Source organism: Pyrgilauda ruficollis, unplaced genomic scaffold, assembly GCF_017590135.1.
Source record: "Pyrgilauda ruficollis isolate IOZ18807 unplaced genomic scaffold, ASM1759013v1 scaffold52, whole genome shotgun sequence".
NCBI classification, from domain to species: domain Eukaryota; kingdom Metazoa; phylum Chordata; class Aves; order Passeriformes; family Passeridae; genus Pyrgilauda; species Pyrgilauda ruficollis.
In genome coordinates this window covers 505,797-523,598 of record NW_024526822.1, presented here as the reverse complement: position 1 = coordinate 523,598, position 17,802 = coordinate 505,797, and the positions used below count along the sequence as shown (strand labels likewise).

The following is a 17,802-nucleotide window of genomic DNA, read 5'->3' as shown; positions in this document are numbered from 1 at the left end:
AGATGAGAATTCCATACCAGGTGTCTGGGAACAGATCAAGGCTCCTGGCAGCACACTGGTAACAAACCACTGGCTGGATTCTCCCTGGTGGGGTCACTGGTGTGCCCAGGTGTCCGTGCTCCCTGCAAAGTGCCCTCAGCCTGGGCACACCCACTCCTGTCTCTGGGCTCATCTCTGGCCATCAGTGAGGATTATTTGCTTCACACTCTCCCTTTTCTCCCCTCAATCCTTCTCCTCTCCTAAAATGTGCTGGTGGCCACACCACAGGCAGCACCCCTGGGGGACCGAGCCAGGGAAGAGGTGGAAAACCCCAGACACAGCACAGGGAAGAGTCACATCCCAACATTCTGGAGCTGTGTGGGAAAGAGGATGAAACCCAGGCTGGGGAGAGAAAACAGGGCATTTACCTGACAGGAGATCTGCACCAGGTACACCAGCTCCTTGGACTCACAGCCATTCCTCGTCACTTCGTTCTGCTCCTCCGGGAGCGAGAGCTGCAGAGGGGGAAGGAGAGAAGAGAGAGGAGGATCAGCCAGGGAACAAACCAGGCCCAGAGCAGCACATGGAGCTCAGCATCCACACAGCTGGCTCCCAGACATGCCGAGTCCCAGGGAATCAGGGAATCAGGGAAGGGCTTGTCTGGCTGGAGCTGCCACAGGGGAGACACTCAGCACACACAGACCCTGCAATGCCACCGGATTCTGGAAGCTCACCTGACAGGTTAAAAATAAAAATAGGGTTCAAAAATAAAACAGTTACAGGGAGGCAAATGGTTTGAGGCAGGAATTAAACCCTCCAGCTTAGAAGTCTGCAAAATTAATTGTTCACTGAAAATATCTCTATAAATATTCATGGATAGTGAATATAGAACAGAGCTTCTCCATACCCCCTCCCCACATTTTTAAAGTTTTTTGTATTTTATACATTCAGGCAGACATTAGATAATAAAACATATCTTCCAATTTCACTGCTGTCAAGCAATTCACCCCAGCAGTTTTATAGTACCATTCATCACACCCAGAGTCATTAACTGCATCATCAGGATGTGTTGTGTGAGAGCAGTGAGGAGGCATTCCTGCACATGGACCAAGCCTGGAGCATCCCACTCCTGGCCTTGTTATCCCACTAAAACAGCTTATGTTTAATGATCTTCTCTGAGAGCAGAAATTACAAATAATCCTAAGCAAGTTAAGACTGTTTGCAAAGCAAATAAATAAAGGAAATGTGTACATAAAACTTAAAAGGCTGTAAAAAAAAATCACAATTAGCCAAGAGTAAAAAATTCCTGAAACAAATGAAAGCAGAAGTGAAAAAAAGCTGAGGTCAAGAATGCCAAGTTGCTGTATTTAATGAATGTAGGCAAGTAAAAATCAGAAGTGGGTAGTGAGAAACACCTCATGAAAGAGGGACAAGGAAGGCAAAGTTCTCTCCATACAAATGACCATGACACCTGCAATTTATTTAACTTTGTTCTGCCAGAATCTCCCTTCTCTCTGCAGGGAAGTCCCACCACACATGGATTCAGCCCTCTCCCTCCACCAACCCAGCTCCTGGAATTTTAATTTCTTTTCTGATGGCTGTACACAGGTAAGTAACAACTTTCCTGCTTCAAAGAAGGTCTTAAGATTTGTACAATTTATTACCAGCGTAGGCTCCTGCCGTTAATGTGATTAAACAGAACCATTGCTTCTGTATTGCACCTTCCCTCCACCTTTACTATCATTCTCTGCTATCAAATGTCACATCTGAAGTGCTACTGAGTTTTGAAACTACAGCCAAAGGAAACCCACAGCATGCAGTAAAGGAAGGTTCACACACACTGTAGATATTTGCCATGTTTGCCAGGTATGAGGAGCTCTGGTTCAAAGAGGCCACAAAGATGATCCAAAGGCTGGAGGAGCCCTTCTGTAAGGAAAGGCTGAGAGAACTGAAAGTGTTCACCTGGAGAAGAGAAGGATCAACCAGGGAGAGCTCAGAGCCCTTGCAGGGCCTGAAGGGGCTCCAGGAGAGCTGGAGAGGGACTGGGGACAAGGGATGGAGGGACAGGACACAGGGAATGGCTCCCACTGCCAGAGGGCAGGGATGGATGGGATATTGGGAAGAAATTATTCCCTGGGAGGGTGGGCAGGCCCTGGCACAGGGTGCCCAGAGCAGCTGTGGCTGCCCCTGGATCCCTGGAAGTGCCCAAGGTTGAACATTGGGGCTTGGAGCAGCCTGGGGTAGGGGAAGGTGAGATGGGCTTTAATGGCTCTTCCAAGCCAAACCAATTCTGAGATTCTATGAATCACATGTGGGTTTCCTACTCCTGGAGAAAGTTTTCCATCCTCTAATCTCCCCTGTCCTCCTTGAGGGCACATGGACCCCCCAGTCCCAAAGGAATTTCAGGTGTCCCTTCACTGAGTGTATCAGTAGCAAAGCTCATCACCACAGATCCTGAAAAAACAACAGCCAGGTAACAAAATCACCAAGAGGCAACTGCAGAGCTCCCTGAAAGGAATTCAGGGCCCGAGTGTGCAGCAGAACGTGGGGAAGAGAAAGGCACAGGGTGAATTCATCCCCCTCCCACACTGACAGCAGGCTGGGCTCCAGCCACCCAGGGCTCTGCACAGAGCTCAGGAGGAGCAGTGATCAGCTGCAGGTGTGAGCAGGGCACTGAGGTACAGCAATCTTCCTTCCCGAGGCACTGCTGCCTGGGGACCATGCTCAGGATCACATTCAGGGGGTTCACAGCCTCCCAGCCAGCCCCTTTTCAGTCCCTGTCCACACAAAGTCACTGTGGGGACATTCCAGCCCACTGATGGCCACGGTCCATGCACCTGTCCCTGATTTCAGAATTGTAAAAGCCAGCTGAACACTGCTCCTCTCCCACGAGCAGCCTCATGCTGAGACAGAGACAGAAACTGTTTACACAGGAAAATCTGTGGGGTTTATCCTGCAGTCCAGCTGTCCTCACAGCAAAATGCCCCCAAAGATGAACATTCACTCATGTTCCCTGTCCCCACGTGGTTCAGTTTTTATTTTGCTTTGTCAATAGACATGCACCAAAGCTCTCCCAAAAATCATGGATGTCCTGATGTTTAAAAGCCTTTCCTGCTGCTGCATTTCTTGTAAACAGAACATCCTGGAAAGCACAGTTGCCCCCAGGCTTGATTTGAAATCCAAGCACAAAGCAGAGGCCTCTCCTGACCTTACTGGCCTCTGAACATGACTCACGGGCAGAATCTGCTTGGCTCCAAAGTGGGACATTGATTTTTGTGTTCTTAAAGAACAGAGCAGCCAGCAGGGCCTGGTGGATATCCCTGCAACTGTGCCAATGTGTTTTCCTGAGGTAAATGATCTGTAAATAGCATTTATTGCAACTGACCACAGTTAAACAGCATATATTTTATAATATATAATCTGCAATGTTCCTTCTTCACATTGAAATTGGCTGTCAAACCTCCTGAGCCTGATGAACAATTATGAGGCATTAGATCCCATTAGGTTCATTTATTGTTGGAATGTGTGTGCTTAGCTAGGATGAATGGATATGACAAATTTCATTAATGGCCTTCAGAGTATCCTAAACTTTTCATTGGTAGCATTTCATGATACACAAAGAAAGCCTTAAAAACAGTCACACCACACTTCATGTGTATGGATAATGCAGAATCTTGGAAACATTACAGAATTAGGGAACCCCAGAATGCTTTGGGTTGGAAAGGACCTTAAAGCTCATCTGGTTTCTTGGGCAGGGACTCCTTCGACAGTCCCAGGCTGCTCCAACCTGGCCTTGGGCACTTCCAGGGACAGGGCAGCCACAGCTCCTCTGGGCAGCAATGCCAAGGCATTGCTCAAATTTGTCTTTACATGGCTGGGGACAAGTCTGAGAGCCTCCACCCTGCACACACCCACTGAGAACTGATGATTAATTCAACACAGATAATTTTTTCTCTACCAGCCAACTAGCACCACAAGTTTTGGGCTCTTTTTGCCCAAAAGAGCAGTGCTTGCTGGCCAAGACTTTGCTGATCACAGCTACAAGGAGCTTAAACTTAAAAATGCTTCTCGTTCATGTCTGAGATAGAGGCTCATCTCTGGCAAGCTGGGTGATAAGGGGACTAATTACAGGGGTCTCCTGCAGAGCAAAATTTATTGGTCATTCCTCTTGTACGGAAGAACAGCGACAAAGCAGGAGGCTGAGTTATGATATGGCACATTCAGAATTAAAAATAATTAAAAGATAACTCTTGAGATCTGTGCAATCAATTTTTTACTTCCAACCACCGCAGAGTTTTGTGTGCTCCTCTTACAAATATCAAAAGCTGTGAAAAATCATCTCAGGAAAAGCACTGCCACCAATCTGTTGAGAGGACAGGGATTGTTGGCTACTAACAGTGAGCCAAATCCTGACCAGGTAAGACCTGGTGCCCCTGAGCCCCAGATGTCAAAGGAAGCTCATTCAGCCAGCTTTAACTTTCATCTCCTTGTTTCCTGAGTGTTGTCAACCCCATCATGCAGCTCTCTGGTGAAAGGGTGATTTGTGAGAAGCCTGGGAAGCGTAGGTTTGATTTGTCTGTGGAACTTACTTCAACTTCTGCTTCATAAAGCCATGAACACACTGATTGCACTCATGCACATCACAGCAAGTGAGTAACACAGGGCTGTGGCAGAGAGCTCACAATAAAATAAAAACATGTAAGAAAAAGAAAACAAAACATAAAAGGAAAGAAGAAAGCTTGAACAAATCCCCCTCCCCAACAGAATCAGCGTTAAGGTTATAATTTAATGGGGGAGGCATTCAGTAATTAGATGACAATTAATTAATGAGAACTGTAAGTTAGAAAAATAATCTCGTTTCCAAATAGAAGGAGCAGATCATCCTTCCCAAACTCCAAACCTGTCTGCGCAGGTAATGGTGTAAACTTTTATACTTTAATTAAATTAATCCAACTGAGACCCCCTCTCATGTCAGATGACTGGAGTCAGTGTAGAGCTACACTGACCTGGGACACAGCCAGGGAATAATACTCCAGAGAGCAGCAAAACCCTGTAAAATAACTCCTACAATTCTTGGAGCTGATTTCAATCCCCCACACAGCACCTCCCAGGTTTCATCTAAATTCCTTGGATGATGATGCCCTGGTTGGGGAGCCAGCAGAAAGCCAAGACCTCAAAGGTGATGCTGTGTGTGCACACCAGGGCCTGGCTCCTGCAAGAGGCTTTAGAGACACTCAGTGCAGAGCTGAGACAGGATCAAGCCACAGGGACAGAACAGGAGCTTCTTCAGGAAAATACTGGGACAATCACAAATATCCATCACCATCTGAGCTGAGAGGCATTTCTGGCATCTCTCACAGAGGGTGACAGAAACCTGCCTGTCCTTGGCCCTGCCCTGAGGGTTTCTCATACATTTCATGGCCAGCCAAAGGAATTATGGAGAATGACAGAATTGTTGAGGTTGAAAAAGCCTAGGAGATCACAGAGTCCAACCATCCCTCCAGCACTGCCATGACCACCACTGATCCACGTCCACAAGTGTCATATCCACATGGATTTGAAATCCCCCATGGGATGTGGACTGCACCACTGGCCCTGGGCAGCTGTGTCAGGGCTGTACAGCCCTTCCCAGGAAGAAATTTTCCCTGATATCCAATCCAAACCTCCCCTAGAACAACTTGAGGCCGTTCCCTCTGCTCCTGTCCCTGTTCCCTGGAGCACAGCCCGACCCCCCCGGCTGTCCCCTCCTGTCAGGAGCTGTGCAGAGCCACAAGGTCCCTCCTGAGCCTCCTCTTCTCCAGGCTGAGCCCCTTTCCAGCCCCTGGAGAAAAAACCACTGCTGCTCCCTAAAACTCTTTCTCTATGCTTTAAAATAATAATTACTTAATATTAATTATTGCTATTTACAACAGTATTATTCACTTAATAGACATAATTATATTGTGGTATGTATCTAAATATATGCATATCAATATGAGTGCATTACTGTATAATAAATATTATTATATTCATATAATGAACTAGACCTATAATATAAAATACAAGAAATGTATAACTGCACTTATACACTGAATATAGTTTAGTTATTATAAGGTAAAGTACAAGCAAGTTGAGCTGCATCAGCAGCCCCCTCCCCTGTGATCCAGCACAACCAAGTGGCAGCACCTGGCCCAGTGATCCAGGTGGGACGAGGAGCTCACATCTGCAGGAGTCTCCAGGAGACAAGGGATGGCAGGAATGCTGACCAAGGCTTTAGCCAGGAGTTGGAAGGCAGTGGCAAGGCCGCTGCTTTTCCTGGCAGAAGTTGTGTCACTGTTCCAAGGACAGCTGATGATCTTGTCATGTTTTCCCAGGATGGAATTTCAGGTTAAATCCCTGGGGAAGGCAGCCAGACACAGGCAATGGGAATTGCTGCTGCTCACACTCGACCATGGCAAAAGCCCATTAATCCTCCAAAGCACTGTTACATCTGGTAACTTTTTTCTGATAGTATTAGGAATTACTTCTTTCCCCTTCCTAAACCACCACACTTTCATGTCTGTTAATTTCTGATGCTGGTGCAGTTTAGCAAATCCAACAAGGGCAAAGCCCCAGGACCTGCGGCACCTTCATGGAATGTGTGTGCAGTGGATGCAAGTCTGTCTAGTGGCCAAGGGCAAGGAGCAGGAGGCTCATTTCCCTGTGAAACATTAAAAACCAATAATTTTAAGACCCAAATATCCTTGGAACAAATCCTGAAGAAATTAAAAGCTGATTAAGCTCTGAGATACTGCCTCATTACAAGGAAAAGCTCTGACCACATCTCCCAGCTCTAGTCACCAACAGCCAGATCCTACACCACTTCCTAAATTATCCTGCTGGTCCAAGCCTACTTCACCCTCATTAGCCAGGCCATTACTCACAGCATCTTGTCTGGTAATGGGACATCTTCCAGACCTGCCTTTTGATACATGTGAAGATTTGATTTTATTCTATCTGAAATTTTAGGTCGGCAAATCTTCTCAAACAGGGAAACGTTTTCTACCTAATTACTCTGACAGCATAAATGTATTTATATGGCCTATTTTGCCTCACTCCAGCTTTATCTTGCTAAATGTACTAATTATCCTCCCACACACTTCCCATCTTCTCCTGCTTTCCCATCTCATCCTCAACTGTGGCTTCCGAGCAGAAAAAGAACATTCTTCACGGAGTGGTTTCTTTACCCAAGCATAAATATCCTAAAGTAATGATCAAAGTAAAGACAAGAAAGCCCTGTTTGAAGAGTATTTTTCTATCTGACTCTCCTTTTTTCTCCTGCTATTCTAAATCACCCCTTTGACACCTCCAACACAGTGCTCAAAAAGCAGCAGAAAAATACACAGAAAATCAAATAGGGCTTGATAAGAGAAAAAAGGAAAATGCGTCTCCTGTAATGCCACGCAATCACTACTCCAGGGTGTGAGTAAATCCCTTGCTGCACCTCATCTGAACCATGTGGAGTGTTGGACATTATCCCTGGATAGTCCATGGTGCACCAGGGGCCAGCCTGGCCACACTCAGCCACCATCAGCACCAGGGTGAGCAGGGATCCAAGCACAGCTCTCCCAGGACAGCTGGATTTCGAGCTTTAAGGACCCTTCCAAACCAAGCATTCTGTGTTTCTCTGGTTCCCCTGCCTGTTTTGTACAGAGTGTGAGATACCATTGTGTGGAAGGGTTTGGATGCTGGAATTAAACTCCAAGGCACCTCTGCAGTAAAGAGCAAAAACACCTCCATGAAGAAATCTCTGTGGTGCCCAGTGACACATGAGGGAATGGCTGAAGCTGGGCCAGGGAGGTTTAAGTTGGAGATCAGGAAAGGTTCTTCCCCAGAGGGTGCTGGCACTGCCCAGGCTGCCCAGGGAATGGGCACGGCCCCGAGGCTGCCAGAGCTCCAGGAGCCTTTGGGCAGCGCTGCCAGGGATGGACAGGGTGGGATTGTTGGGGGTCTGGGCAGGGACAGGGCTGGGCTGGGTGATCCTGTGGGTCCTTCCAGCTCAGGAGATTCTGTGATCTGTCATACCCTGTCTTCTCCCCACGGACTGAGCACAGTACAACAGAAAATGTTCCTGGAACGTGTGAGGATACGAGGGATAGATGTGAAATTGATGGAATCCCAGAATGGTTTGGCTTGGAAGAGATCTTTAAGCCCATCCCATTCCACCTCCTTCCACTTGCCCAGGTTGCTCCAAGCCCCAGTGTCCAGCCTGGCCTTGGGCACTGCCAGGGATCCAGGGGCAGCCACAGCTGCTCTGGGCACCCTGTGCCAGGGCTAGCCCACCCTCACAGGGAACAATTCCTAATTCCCAATATCCCATCCATCCCCGCCCTCTGGCAGTGGAAGCCATTCCCTGTGTCCTGTCCCTCCATCCCTTGTCCCCAGTCCCTCTCCAGCTCTCCTGGAGCCCCTTCAGGCCCTGCAAGGGGCTCTGAGCTCTCCCTGGAGCCTTCTCCTCTCCAGGTGAGCACCCCCAGCTCTCCCAGCCTGGCTCCAGAGCAGAGGGGCTCCAGCCCTGGAGCAGCTCTGGGGCCTCCTCTGGACTCTCTCCAGCAGCTCCAGGTTGTTCTTTCATGGAAACCCCAGAGCTGGACACAGTAAATCCCCTTCCCAACAGACACAATTCCCATCCAATCACAGGTGTACTCAGAGGTTGGGTTTTATGCAAGAACTCACACTGAGTCAATGTAAGAGCTTGTGGGACGTGTGTTTTGCCTGTAGTTACTTCCAGAACTATTTAAAGCTTGCAAATCACACAAGACAATTTCTTCCTATGGCAGGATGATTATTCAGCAGTCAGCATCCCTTCATCTGAGCTTCACCTTCAAGACTAATAAATCCTAGCACGGTTTATAAATATGAACAGCTAGAGAAAAGGGCAGGTCCCAACTCCAGCAGGACCCTCAGGGTGCTTTACAGGTACTGGATGCAGCAATGGCTCTGTATGTGCCTTACAAGCACAAGAACACATCTCCTTTGGGCTATTTGGTTACTGTTGTTTTAATATAAGCATCCAGTGATGTCATGCACAAGTGCTACACATCTTGGTGCTTCTGAGAGAGCTGAGAACAGCTGGAACACTCCTTGAAGTCCTTCAAAATCAAAACTCCTGCAGAGAATAACTCTAAAATCATAGAATCCCCGAATGCTGTGGGTTGGAAGGGACCATACAGCCCATCCCATTCCACCCCCTGCCATGGGCAGGGACACCTTCCACTATCCCAGCTTGCTCAGAGTTCTATCCAGCCTGGCCTTGCACACTTCCAGGGATGTGGCATGCACAGAGGGAATGTATGGACACTGAGAAGAGCCTGCTGGACTCCCATGGAAAAATAGAGCTCCTGGTGTGGGACAAACTGCTGCAACTTTTTAAATACACATTCCCTGAGCTCTTCCCAGAGGTATGGGAAAGGGCATCACTTTGAGGTGGCAGCAAAAACTCCACTGCAACCACAGCATACGAGATCTGACCCGCCGGGTTTTCAGATTTCCAGGGACTGGGGCAGGACAGGTCCACTCTGGCCCATCAGACACAGCATAAAAGATAACACACATGAAGGAATATTAATCAGCTAAGAGAGAAATCTAGAATAAATATGAAACCAGGTAAAACACTTGCCCATTGCCACACTTCTGTTGCACGCAGCAAGAGGAAAGGAAAGGCAATTCCTTGTGAATTTTACCCTTTCCAGTCTCACACGCTGTTCTGGACAGGAGGGTCCTCCCCATGCTGCTGCTGTAGAGCTGCTCTGAGACACAAATCACAGGGGATCCAGCTGGTGCCTCTCTGGACATGAAATCAGGAGTAACCTTGACCTAGGTGCAGTCAGAAATGCACAATTTGGAAAGATCCCACTTTCAATCCCCAGTGCCAGGTGGAGCTGCCAACGCAGGCCACTATTGTACAACTGCTGGAGTCTGTTTAACTCCTAAGCCAAGTCTATTTGATGCCTAAGCTTGTTGAGACACAAAATCTCAGAGTTCTATCAGAGACACTTCCCTCAGATTTTCCCATATTAAGCTGCAAATGTTTTCTCAAGTGGTCTCACCCTTTTATCTCCTCTAAACGTGTAAGAAGGTCAATCTCCATAAGCAATGAAATATTTATAAAAACTTCTTAGATGCAGCCACTGGAGACCCTATTAGGCAAAAACAACTTCTGAGTCTCTGCAAACAGAATGTTTTCATGGAATTAAAATATCTGAGGTTATTAAAAACAAAGCAGGAACACCCCTGTGTGCGGCTGCAGGCAGAGCAGGGCCTCGGGCACCGGGGATTGGCACAGAGCACAGAACATCCTGGATTGCTCCATGGGCTCCACTGCCACCTGTGGGGTTTCTGGTCGGAATTTCCTGGGTTTGTCTTTTGTCTCTAAAGCTCTCTGTGTTGAGAAACTTCCACACTCCTTGGATTCCAGGCTATGGAAATCATGGCCTTCAGATAAACAGTGTTGAACTTTACAGACGGAAGCCACTGGGCTCGGAACTGCTTCTCACCCTACCTGGGTGAAGCCTGGATTTTATTTTTTTTTTTTTTATGACACAGAATCTATGTCACTTGGAATGACATTTGGGAAGCCATGGGAGAAACACAGAGGTACTGCCAGATTTGCTTCATGGATTTCTTTCTTGCAGGTTTTTTTGCTTCCATTACAACCCCATTTCCTTCTCTTTTAGGGGCACACAACTTCCAAAAACTTCCCCTGGGGTTTCAAGAGACAACAGGGAATACAACACTAAGCACAGGCTCTCAAACCAACAGCCACGAGCACAGGAAGCTGTTCTCTCACCAGACTTACAAGGAGTAGGAAGTTTCAAAGAGTGGGAGCTTGGGAAGTGCCTGTGCTCAGTAACTGTGCCACAGCTGGGGAGTCAGAGCCTGAGCCTGGCTGGTTCAGGCAATCACAATCCTGCAAGCTTGTCCCAGGGGGGATGATCAGCCCATTGCCAACACCACAGGGCACAGGAACCACCTCCCTGCGCTCCCCTGCATGGACACGTGCTCCAGGGACAGAAAACTAGAAAATAAATGAGCAGAATCTGTTACTGACTCCCATCTATGACTTCTGGCCACCAAGAGACATCCATGGGATCAAACACAAAGCACAGAGCTCTGCCAGCACACCTCTGGTGGGAATGCAAAGCACAGCTCCTCCAAGGAGAGCTGGCAGGGTCAGCCCAGCCCAGATGCATCTGGCTCAGCACACACAGAGCCTCCATTATGGCAAGTTGCTGATGGAATCGTTATGTTGTTGTTTGGGGAAAACAGCCCATTCCAGGAGTACATGTGATGTCCTGCTCTTGTTCCCAGAGCTCCACCCCTGGCCAACCTCACCTTGAGCTCTGCATCCCTGGGGCTTTGTTTTTCCCAAGGAAAGGAAATAACTGTGGTGCAGCCACAAGGAAATGAAAACAATCTTGGAGTGCACAACTTATCCCTTCTAAATTCAATTTCCATTAAAAAATACAGCATAAATGAAACATTTCCTCAATAAAAGCAATTGCAAGGCTGGGTTAAATGGCTGTGGGCACAGGCTCCTGTTAACACTGCACTGCTGGCAAAATCTAATTACAAACAACAGCAATTCCTGGCACAGACACTTCCAGGTACCACAAACCAGGCCAGCAGAGAGGTTTGATGTAAAAAGAGTTTGAAGACATATTTAAGTGACTTTACAAAAAGCAACTTTTGGAGCATTTCAGGACCAGGCAGAGGATTTTGAACTTCTTGTTTTGTTTCAAACTTCTGAGACTTTGCTCCCATTGAGCTGCACAGTACTTGGAGGGAAGTACCTGGAGGTACCTCCAGAGACCACTCAGCTGTTCCCCATGAAATCCTAACGGGGAAGGGAAGGGAAGGGGAGGGAAGGGAAGGGAAGGGAAGAAGGGCACCCTGGTAATTTACAGATGTGTGCTGTAAGGAATCAGTGCAAAAGAAAAAGCCACAAGTCAAACGGATCCCAAGTAATTAATTTAAATCTCTGAGTGGCTGAATGTCGTGTGTGAAAAGCAGTGCCATGCACACTATGCAGGAATTTGAAAGCTTCCAGTCCAAATAATCCTGGTTACTCTGCTCAGTCTGCTCAGCCAAACACACACAGAGAAATAAAACACAAAAACCCCTCAGTTTCTTTAACTCATGGTAAACATTAAGCTTAGAGCTCTGAGTGACACGGGTGCTGTATCAGCAGCACCACCAACCAAATGAAAGGTGTCAGCCTGACCAATTTATGGAGGGGTAAAAGTCTGAGAAGATTCCCTCTCTTCACATATGCAAATCTGGGTACCAGGGATGAAAGCCTCAGTGGCCCCTAGGAAAAGCAAGGAGCAAAGATAGGCAGGAAATAGGAAGTGGTTTGAGTCCAACTCTCCTACAAAAAAGCCAAGGAGCTGAGCCAGCACAAAGGGAGCTTTGGGACACATCCTGGCAGCTACAGAGCCCTACCCTGGCAGGGCAAGGAGCAGGGCAATTCTCACAGGGGTTTAGCAGAGTGCTGGAGATGCTGAGCACCCCCTTGTGCAGCTGACTGAGAGCCTGGAGTTGCAAAGAGCTCCCAGGGCACAGACTCCAGAGGTGGCACACAGAAAAAAGTCATTCCTAGAAAGTCCAGATGCTGATTTTGTCTGGTTAATAATTTACTGGCTATGACTGAAGAAATACATGTAACCTCCTAAAACTTCTCTGTCGACTGCAGATCACTGTGGCTCCTGTCAGCTCAACATCCAAGTGAGCATTACGTGTCCCTGCACCTGATGAAAGATTTATCCAAGTCTGCTTCACATACCCACAGATCTACCTCAGAAACACGAAACAATGATCTACAAAATTATCCAGGTAAAAGTTCAGAGTCAATATACACTCACTTTGACAACAGATACTCCTTTATATTCAAAAGATTCTTTTTAAAGATGCATGAAAGAACAAAGAAGAGGAAATAAATGGTAAAATCCCCTTTGCTACCCCTACCCTCATAATAAAGGGTATGTCCTAGGAATTATTAGCAATAGTTTGGAACACATTTAGCACCAGAAAATGTGCTGGCCTCTCGTTTCTCTGCTTAGCAGGAGATGCACTAGAGGTTTAAAAACGTTTCTCTCAAAAGCCATTCCCTTCTCCTGAGGCAGGAAAGCTCTGCTGGGACATTCCCCACCCCACTCCCAGCTAATTCCCTATACCTCATTAATATGGCTTTCAGACTGACTTCCTCACTGCAGAAAGATCTTCCCAAAGGCCACAGGTTAATCTCTGGGAGGAGAACCACAGGTTGAATTATCCTGAGCTTTAAAATCTGTCATGGAAGACAGTCTGCACAAAAATACAACCACCTCCCCCCCTTTCGAACTACCTCTGAAGATTCTGCAAAACCCTTGTTAAACCGGAATCTGAATCGCTCTTTATTGCCACAGCAGCACTTGGTGCCACGCTGCAGGCACCCTTCCAGCCGCTTTTATTTCATCCTGATGACTGTAGCAAACAAAAAGGATCTCAGAGCAAGCCCGGAGCTTCTCTGAGCCTGTGCACTACTTACCCCCGCTACAACGCCCCGTTCTTCCCACGGACGGGCTCCCTAGCCAAGGTCCAACAGCTCCGGGTCTCTCCGCAGCCTCGCAGCAGCCGGCTGAGAAATCCGTGCCAGCAGCAGCTCCGGCGAGCGGCGCTCGGGGCCGGGGGACGGCGGGCCCTGCCCTGCCCGCGCGGCCGGCCCGGGGCCGCCGCGGCCGAGCGCCGCTAGGGCCGGCCCCGGGGCTCTGCCCCCGCCACGCTGCCCATTTCATGCTCGACTGGCACCGCAGAGAAACCCGTGGTGCTCCTGCCGCTGCCGCTCGCTCTCACACTGGGAAGGTCCCGCGGGACGAGCCGTGCAGTTCAACGGGAGCCAAGAGAAACAGGAGGCAGGGAATGCGTGCAGGGATTGTGCTCACAGCGGCACGGCCGAGAGCAGAGCAGGGACAGCAAGGCCAGCACATGTCCGGGAGCCAGCACGGCCCGCTCCGAGCCGAGCCGATCCCTGCCGGCTCTGGGCTGGAGCCCCACGGAGCTCCCTCCGGCCGGCAGCGCTGCAGGATGCGCGCCCGGGGCCGAGGCACCGCGGGCTCTGCTCGCTGCACAGCCCCCACAGAACACAAGCTTTTCATGAGGAAAAGTTTGCTGTCAAAGCCTTCCCTGGCCAGTGAACAGCCTGAACACGTCTGCGCGTCTGAGAGGTCCGGGTGTGACAGTGAATGAGACTCATCTGCAACATCAATATTGCAGGTCATTATTCACTGGCTGGCTTTCAGCATTCAGCACCCGAGACCCGATCAGCACTGACAGGGACATCACCCCCTTCCCCACAGACCCAAAATCTTGGGTTCAGTGGGGGTTTCAATTTTTAAAATTGGGCGGTAATTTAACAGACTGACTATTCTCACAAACACCACACCACGTGCTACTGCAAGTCCACACCACTTCTTCCAGTCCAGAACATCCAAGTTTAGTCTTTCTCTGTAGAAAGAGGCATTTTGAGAATCACTAGCCATGGAAGTGCTTCTACCCCAGCCAGCCCACCCCTGCCTGGTGATGATTTTACCATCAAAGGGAGAGAATGCCATGAGCCCCCTCTTCTCTATGGTAATATGGTAATATTACTATATTTATGGTAATAACTATTACCATAATTATGGTAAAATGGAAATATTAATATATGACATTTTCCCAGCACAACCTTGTGCTTTTATTACATTTGGTCACAGAGGTCCCTTGTCAAATTCAGGTGCAATTTTTGCAGTCCAAGCCAGTTCTCAGAAACTGCAGGTTCCTGTCAGAGCCTTCATCTTCCACAAGCCATGAAGAGCTTTTACCCTGAATATGCCAGAAGTCAGTCCAGTATTTCACTTACTATTTTACTGTAGATGATGCTCTGTTTGAAGGCCACTGTGCTTCAGACTGCCAGTGTCAGACAGCCCAAAAATGCCAGGGAATGATCACCTCAGCAGCCAGCAGGGTTAGCAGAGTGGTGTGGATCAGTAATATCACACAGCAGGAATTTCCCACAAGTTTTTAATCTGCAGAGAACAGATTTTCCAAGTCTTTTCCCCACTTTTCAGGTTTATTTCTCTAACAACACAGAGAAGACACAGAGAGTTCTGCTCTTTTCAGCCCTGATACCTCTCTCCTGCCCATGGGCAAGTCTCCCAGTTTTCCCCATTTGTTGCCTACACTGACAACAAATTTCTCTCTATTTTATGTGTCCCTTGTCCATACCCTATGAGACAGTGTAACACAAACACCCTTGAGACCTAAAAAGCATCTTCACATGGCTGTGAAGACAATCAGCTCTTCCTCCTCACAAATGATGAGTGTAGCACAACAGGAACATACACTTTTAGTGCAGGAACATAGATTTTTAGAGTAGTAAAATGGATTTTTACAATATGAATATGAACTTTTCAAGCCTTCTTCATCAGCTGATAGCGATTTCCCCCTCTTCAAAGTTTCTCTTTGTTCTTTCAGCTCTGAAAATACCCTTGAGAATTTTTAATGCTCAATGCAAGCTGTTTAAATAACTGAAAATTAGCATTGTTAGAAAGAAACTATTTTTTTCCTACCCAATGTCCTATTTCTCCCAAACCTTGGAAATTTCCTGTGCAATAAACTCTCAAAAAGGCCTTTAACTTTTACACTGGAAAATTTATCAAAAGGTGTCACTGGTTGCTGTATTTTCAGGTATCACAAGCTGGGAAAATTTATGAGATGGCTTCTCATATCTCCAAATAAATGAGACTATGAGGTGCTGCAGCACGAAGAAATAAACATTTAGGGAATGTTTATGAAGGAAATCAGTGCCTATAAATTACACAGCCTGGGCCACCCCTGGAGTAGCCTTATTTAGTGCAAACAAGGTATAATCAGCAAGAATGAGCATTCCATGTGCTGCTCTCCCCTCAGGGTCCCTCAGCCCATCTGATTCCAAATCTCCTCCTGCACCTGGTTGTTTCTGATAAAATTAGAAAGCAATTCTGACATAGAGTTGGTGCCACTACACATCACTATGTGCAGTGTGGCCTGTCATGGACAAAGGGATTACAGAAAGTGACAGTGAAGAAAATCTGTTCTGAGGATGGAAACGTATTTGCTGAGGTCAAAAGCATCCTGAAATGACCTGTAAGAGGCAAGAGAGAGATGTCTCAGTGTGCTCCCTACCACACATTACCATAGAATTACTAAGGTAAGAAAAGACCTCCAAGACATCAAGTCCAACCTTTGAGTTAAGAATCAGCATTTGTGGTTTATAAAAACACGGAGCAGAAGAGGATTTTATCAGTGTAAGACCAGCATCATCATAAATTTTGCTCCTTCTGATAAACAAGTTCTGGTACTTTATCACATAATTCCTACCAGACAGCTGATTTCTTTCTAAGTAGGAAAAAAACCCACCAGCAAATAAGCAAAATATTCTCACTCCCTCTGCTGACAAATCACATTTTAACCAGCCATGACATGGACCATTCTCTACATTGAGTTCATTAAATGAAATCATAGCTCTCATCCTCACAAACAACAACATCCAGCTCTCACTGGCACAGGCAGATCAGAAGCCTGGTTTAATTCCCAACTCTGAAATAATTTCTCTTTGATCTCCTTGGTACTGTGGGTGTCCATGGACTTAGGGATGAGCTGAGGCAGTTTGGGAGTGCACACAGCTTGCTGTACACCCCACCAATTTCATGTCTCCATTGTGAAGTTCTCTAGAGGAACAAAGCAAATTTTTCCTTGAATCAGCCTCGACTCTTTCCCAGAGAAATCAAACCCACAAGTTTCTCAGGAAGCCAAGCCCAGTGGCTCTGTTGGAGCAGGGCGTATCCTCCAGGAGTAACTCTGCCTCCCACCAGAGCCAAACCCCTACAGCGCCTTCGGCACCACCAGCACCAGGCACTCGCTGTCCCCTCGCCCCACAGAGCTGAACATAGGTGACCAAAAATTCCTCCTGGCTGCAAACCAAGCTCTGCTTCCCACAGACATTCCCAACAAACTGCAGATGCACCCCTGCAGCACCAGCACACCCAGGTGTCCTTCAGTCACTGGCTGCTGGAGCCTGGTGGCTGCAATGCCAGACCTGGAGAAGGGCCCTTGGATACTCCTGGCACAGGTGGCCACCCTCCTGTGCCAGCCCTGCCACCACAGCCACGTCCCCAAAGGCACAGCAAAGGCCTCCAGTGCTGTCACTGCTCAGAGCAAAGCCAGCTCAGCTGACCGTGGGCCACAGCCATGACAACTTCAGGGCTCTGTCTGGGGTCTGCCATGGCTGCTAATTAAAAAAGAACAAAAATGCCCCTGATCTTCCAGCTCTCCACAAAGTACATGCTTTTCAAAGTCCTCAGCCAAATCTGGAGTGTTTCAAACCCTCTGAATGGCTTGAGTTTAATTTGTTGTTGTTTGGGTCTGTGTTGATTAACACATGTAAATAAAGGCAGCTGGTGTTACCTCTCTCTATTTCCATTTCACACCCTATTCAAGCCTGGTTTCACAATTAATTGAAAGCAAAAGGAGATTATTCAGAAATGAATCCTATCTGGCAGGTCTAGTGAAAACCAGGGGAGACCCAGCCCCCCTCCTGGCAGCATCCAAAATCCAACATCTTGGATACCACACAACGACACCAGAACAGTGCTGGAAAAGGAAATCAAACCTCTCACACTGCACATTCCTCAGCACAGGAGAGGGGAGGATTCTTCTGTCCTCCTGGCAAGAAAACTGTCTTCTTTCATGTGCAGAATGTAAGAGATCAAAGTATTAATGAAGACACACAATGAAAAAATGCTTCTC

At 47.6% G+C, this 17,802-nt stretch overlaps 1 protein-coding gene across 2 annotated transcripts in view; it reads right to left on the bottom strand.

Moving 5' to 3' along the window:
• The window catches only part of ARHGAP32 (Rho GTPase activating protein 32), a 141,894-nt gene that overhangs the window by 90,030 nt on the left and 34,062 nt on the right, over positions 1-17,802 (bottom strand). For both annotated transcript variants that reach the window (XM_041480636.1, XM_041480637.1), the window contains exon 5: positions 408-494. In XM_041480636.1, the coding sequence (XP_041336570.1) occupies positions 408-494 (87 nt within the window). The remainder of the gene's footprint in view (positions 1-407; positions 495-17,802) is intronic.